A 6,444-nucleotide genomic window follows, 5' to 3' on the forward strand; every position below is an offset into this window, starting at 1 on the left:
GCGGCTACAAGAATCAGGCCCTGGACTTGTGAGGCCCTCACAGACCCTGTCTCTCACTTGTGCTGTCTCTAGATTCTCTTTAACCAGCTATCATGTGACCTGAGTCCACCAGACTCCAGGAAAGGGTCTGGAGTGGATTGGGATAATATGGGAGAATGGGGGGCACGAAGTATAATCCAGCTCTCCAGTACTGAGTCAGCATCACCAGGGCCACTGCCCAGAACCATGTTTACTTAAAAACTGAGCTCTGTGAATCCTGAGAGCACAGCCATGTATTACTGTGCAAGATACACAGTGATGGGAGGTCATTGTGAGCACAGACACAAACTCGGTTTCAGCAGAGACAAGGGAATGAAGGCAGTGAGGCTTGCTTTACTATCAGAAATTGTGGTTTCCCTACCTTGTCAGCACTTCTCCAGGGACCACTGTGCATAGAGTCTAGGGAACCTTCATGCATCTGACCATGCCTTCTTTTCATTGGAATGGGTTTTGTCTATCTTTCACCAGGCAGATTTCAGAGCACTATGTATTGCTCAGACCTGTTTACAATCCAGATACTACCTACTGCCATTTGTTGTCAAAGTTAGAAATATTTAATACAGTAAAAAAATGATCATGTTGAGTCTCAAATTTTGTCCACACCCTCAGATATATCTTGAATTTTTTCATTCTAATGAATACTCACTAGTGCACATTGTGCGATAATTTCCTCTTAGAACACCCTAGAAAATATTGTCTATGCCAATACTAGTGTTAGGAAACAAATAATTATTAACAAATTCTCAAAAAAAATGAATTCAAAAGAAAAAGAAGTACAAAGTACAAAGTGAGGTAAGGGTCTTGCTTCATTTTTCTGCAGGTAGATATCCATTTTTTCTGGCACCATTTATTGAAGATGGCATCTGCTTCCCATTTAATATTTTTGGGGCCCTTATCAAAGATAAGTTGCCTGTATGCTGATGTTTTTATTTCTGGGTCTTCGGCTTTTTTACATTGGTCTGAATATCTGTCATTAAGCCAGTACCACTCTGTTCTGACTACAGTAGCCGTAATGTATGTGCAAAGTTCAGGTAGAGCAAGCCCTCCGAATAGCCTGATTTAAATACTTCCCCTTTCCTCAGTAAAGAAAGCAGCCTAAACCCTGTGGAATATCTTTATTGTCTTTGAGCCAGATTTTTTTTTACCAGTATTTTACTGTGGTATATATCTCAATATCAAAATCTACATAAATAGCTATGTCTGTAGATTATACTTCCTTGAGCTTGTGCCCTTTCTGCTACTTTTTCCAAGTGCAGTGGACTTAGAGGTTAAAATCCTAATGTAGTTTACTGACAGAGAGAAACCAAGGAGGTATTTGCGAAGTCACTATATTGCCAGAGATTTCCTTCTGCGTGACATCACTGGTATGTGATGTCATATGACTACCAGTGGAGAGTTTCCCATCTTGACTGAATTTAAGGCTTTTACATTTTGTAGATTTATGTCAAGAAAACTTAGAAACACAGGTAAAAGTTTGTTACACACTCATTACAGCTACCTGGTAACTATCCTACAAGAAAGCATTGATGAGACATGAGCTCTTCATTTTTTTAAAAAACTTTTTTATGATTCAAAACTTTACAGAGTAAATTGAAGAGAAACCCCATGTATGTGGTTGCCACATTCATACATTGATTGCAATTCCCGAGACATACCAACCTTCTTCCCACTTCAGCCCTCCTTGTGTTATTATATTATTCATCCTTCTTTCCTATTCCTTCTTGTTTTCAAAAGTTCTTATCCATAAGCAAATGCTGTCCTTTTGATTTAGTATCGTTGATTGTTCTAAGGAGTGTATACCTCTCAGATGTAATTCTTCCCCTCTGAGCCTGTAAATTGTTGGGCTGAAATCTGAGTCAGAGAGTGAGTACAGATCCAAGAGTGAAGAGTCACCAGAGGACATAATCTGGGGATTCCAAGTCTACATCAGATCAGTAAGCCTGATCTATTTTATGATTTTGGTTTGTTCCACTTTCTTCTCCCACTCAAATCAGGACCCCCTTTTGTGATCCCTTTAGAGTAATTAGCAGTGGAAGCTGGGCACCATCTAGTTCTTCTTATCTCAGGGTTGTGGAGGTTGAAGCTCACTGTGGTCCATTCATCCTCAGGATGAATTGTTCCCACACATCCTCTCTTTTCTTTATTTTTATTTTATGGTAATTCTGTGCTGTCTCCGGCAGGAGGGGGAGGTAAGAAAGAACATGCAAGTGCGGCAGGCACAACTGGCAACTAGGTGGGCACTCTACTGGTTGGTACATCTGTTATCCAAAAACACCAGGTTCAGCTCTCTTTCAGGCACTGAAAGCTGGAAGAGCATACATTCTGTGGAAGTCTGGAAAGTCATCTGCCCCCAAAATGGTGGGCCAAGTCAGTAGAAGGACAGCAACACAGAACATGGGTACCCATGTGGTAAGCCACAACTGTCCGTTCACACACTTGGCTCAGGACAAACTCCAGCACCTCTTCCTTTATTTTGAAAATTTTATTACACTAACACCAATGAAAGGTTTTCTTGTTGAAAATTTCTCATGTTTAATGAGATCTGACGTCCACATATAAGATGTTCCATTTGATGTTCCATTTAATTCAAGCAAAGGGCTTCTTTCCTTGTGAAATCTCTGATGTGCTGTAAGGCATTGCGTCTGGCTGAAAGCTTTACCACACTCACCACCTACATAGGGTTTTTCTCCTGTGAATTTATAGATGAGTTTTCAAATTTCCTTCATGAATGAAATTTTTGCCACATTCACTACTTATATGGGGTTTCTCTCCAGTATGAGTTCGCCGATAAACAGTGTGTGCATTCTTCTGAGAAAGGCTTTTCCACATTGACTACATACATGGGATTTCTCACCAGTATGAGTTCACCAATGAACAGTGATAGAAGTCTTCTGGATAAACCCTTTGCCACACTCACCACATACATAGGGTTTTTCTCCTGTGAATTTGTAGATGAGTTTTGAGATTTCCTTTACGAATGAAGCTTTTGCCACATTCACCACATACATGGGGTTTCTCTCCAGTATGAGTTCGCTGATGAACAGTGAGAGCAGTCTTCTGGATAAAGCCTTTTCCACATTCACCACATACATGGAGTTTCTCTCCAGTATGAGTTCGCTGATGAAGAGTGAGACCATCCTTCCTGAGAAAGGTTTTTCCACATTGACCACATACAAAGGATTTCTCTCCATTATGAGCTCTCTGATGCTCAGTAAGTTTACACTTTCTGATAAAAGCTTTTCCACATTCACCACATACATGGGGTTTCTCTCCAGTATGAGTTCGCTGATGAAGAGTGAGACCATCCTTCCTGAGAAAGGTTTTTCCACATTGACCACATACAAAGGATTTCTCTCCAGTATGAGCTCGCTGATGCTCAGTAAATTTACACTTTCTGATAAAAGCTTTTCCACATTCACCACATACATGGGGTTTCTCTCCAGTATGAGTTCGCTGATGAACAGTGAGAAAAGTCTTCCTGATAAAGGCTTTTCCACATTCACCACATACATGGGGTTTCACTCCAGTATGATTTCGCTGATGAACAGTGAGAGAAGCCTTCTGGATAAAGCCTTTGCCACATTCACCACATACATGGGGTTTCTCTCCAGTATGAATTCGCTGATGACCCGTGAGACCATCCTTCCTGAGAAAGGCTTTTCCACATTGACCACATACATGGGATTTCTCTCCAGTATGAGTTTGCTGATGAACAGTAAGCATACACTTCCTGATAAAAGCGTTTCTACATTCACCACATATGTGGGGTTTTTCTCCAGTATGAGTTCGCCGATGAAAAGTGAGAGAACTCTTCTGGTTAAAGCCTTTTCCACATTCACCACATACATGGGGTTTCTCTCCAGTATGAGCTCGCTGATGCTCAGTAAGTTTACTCTTTCTAATAAAAGCTTTTCCACATTCACCACATACATGGGGTTTCTCTCCAGTATGAGTTCGCTGATGAACAGTGAGAGTACACTTCAAGGTAAAGGCTTTTCCACATTCACCACATACATGGGGCTTCTCTCCAGTATGAGTTCGCTGATGAACAGTGAGAGCAGTCTTCTGGATAAAGCCTTTTCCACATCCACCACATACATGGAGTTTCTCTCCAGTATGAGTTCGCTGATGAAGAGTGAGACCATCCTTCCTGAGAAAGGTTTTTCCACATTGACCACATACAAAGGATTTCTCTCCAGTATGAGCTCGCTGATGCTCAGTAAGTTTACACTTTCTGATAAAAGCTTTTCCACATTCACCACATACATGGGGTTTCTCTCCAGTATGAGTTCGCTGATGAACAGTGAGAAAAGTCTTCCTGATAAAGGCTTTTCCACATTCACCACATACATGGGGTTTCACTCCAGTATGATTTCGCTGATGAACAGTGAGAGAAGCCTTCTGGATAAAGCCTTTGCCACATTCACCACATACATGGGGTTTCTCTCCAGTATGAATTCGCTGATGACCCGTGAGACCATCCTTCCTGAGAAAGGCTTTTCCACATTGACCACATACATGGGATTTCTCTCCAGTATGAGTTTGCTGATGAACAGTAAGCATACACTTCCTGATAAAAGCTTTTCCACATTCACCACATATGTGGGGTTTTTCTCCAGTATGAGTTCGCCGATGAAAAGTGAGAGAACTCTTCTGGTTAAAGCCTTTGCCACATTCACAACATACATGGGGTTTCTCTCCAGTATAAGTTTGCTGATGAGCAGTGAGATCACTCTTCCTGGTGAAGCCTTTCCCATATTCACTGCATACATAGGACATGCCTGCCACATGAGATTCCTGATGTCCCTTGAGGTATGACACACTGTGTAAAGTTTTCCCACATTGCAAACATTTATATAGATTTTGTCCTTCGTGACTTTTTTGATAATGCTCATTGAGTTTGAACACTTTCTTGAGTTTTTGCCCACGCTGACTGCATTGAGAGTCCTCGATGGAGGTTGTCCCACATTTATCACCTGCGTGTGGTTTCTCAAGTTCACCAGACTCCTGATGCTGAATGCATTGTGACTTCATGAGCCTGGGTGGTTCACACTCAGGGAATTTTCTTTCAGTACAAAATTGCTCTTGTTCAATGTGGAGAAAAGTTTTCTCATCTTCACTGAGCACAACTGACTTCTGTATTTTGTTGCTTCTGTTCTGATTTAATTCTAGAATGATTAAATCTAATTTTACAATTTTTTCATGTAATTCAAACATCTCATAAGCTTCCTTTGGGGGAAAATTATTTTTATGCTGAGAATAGGTATTAAATTTATAGCATTGTTCTATTCTGTCCATGCATCTTTCACATTGCAAGTGCTCAAGCAAATGATCATCATCTTCCTGGATTTCTATAAAAGAACAGAACATTGACTATTTTCAACATATTGGTTTACAATACAGCCCTTAAAATACGCATTGATACAAAGTAGATCTTTAGTGACAACCCTCTTATATGAATATAAATAAAACACTATGCTTAATGTTTATTTCCCATTGGACAAAATACAAACATGTAAAATCCAAATGATAAAAATAGTTATTATAGAAATCAGGTTGGATATGAAAGTGATAAATGGACACAGATTTGATATTTGCTTAAAGAGGTACATGAATATATACAACAAACATAAAAGAAAGAAGACATGATGCCAATAGACCACAGGAGTGATAAGACTTGCTAATTCCTGTTGGTAGAGGTTAGATGTATTCATTGCATCAATCTAACTGAAAAACAATTAAGTACTAGACAAAATTGGGAATGTGAAACATGCTGAATATTCTACTTGGGAGAAAAACATTTTTACAGGTATATATGAAAGGGATTATGGAACAGAAACACATTCTTTATGTTTGTGGAGCCTGTATTCTAGCTCACAGCACTCATCTTACAGTGCTGTCCTGTGGTGGCGTGCAGGTTGCTGTGATGCCAGAAGCACTGCCACCCAGTGTTTCAAAGACAAGCAGGGCCATCCATGGTGCACAGGTCTTAGTGGAATCTCCAGAAATAGGGACTGCGAGGAAGACCTGGTGATCAAACATGGACCCCTCAGGTTTGATGGCAATGAAATAACACTGAGGAAATACTAAATCCTCAAAGTACAGTCAACAGTAATGATGTGGATGGAGGAAGAGCTTTGGGGACCTTCAGTGCTTGACATGGCATGACTAAAAATGAGAAAAAATAGCTGCAAATATCCTCTAATAATTGGAAAATGGCATACATGCAATATTATAATGAAAAATTTGCAAGTTGTCAAGACAAAACGGAATGGTAAAAAATTGATAGTGTATGTATTATTCAACTTTAATATACTGGTACTAGCTCTTCTTAACTAGATAATCAAGTGGTTTATATGGCTGAGATTGACAAATCAAGAAGATTGGCATCACATTCATTATCCA

At 40.0% G+C, this 6,444-nt stretch overlaps 1 protein-coding gene across 1 annotated transcript; it reads right to left on the minus strand.

Annotated features, from left to right (window-relative positions):
- Window positions 1-1,616: 1,616 nt before the first annotated feature.
- LOC142442255 (uncharacterized) lies at window positions 1,617-4,602 on the minus strand. Its single transcript, XM_075543518.1, has one exon. It carries the CDS (start codon window positions 4,600-4,602, stop codon window positions 2,953-2,955), a length of 1,650 nt encoding a protein of 549 aa, XP_075399633.1. The 3' UTR covers window positions 1,617-2,952.
- Window positions 4,603-6,444: the final 1,842 nt, after the last annotated feature.

The sequence above is a fragment of the Tenrec ecaudatus genome, chromosome 3, assembly GCF_050624435.1.
Source record: "Tenrec ecaudatus isolate mTenEca1 chromosome 3, mTenEca1.hap1, whole genome shotgun sequence".
In the NCBI taxonomy this organism is placed as follows: Eukaryota; Metazoa; Chordata; class Mammalia; order Afrosoricida; family Tenrecidae; genus Tenrec; species Tenrec ecaudatus.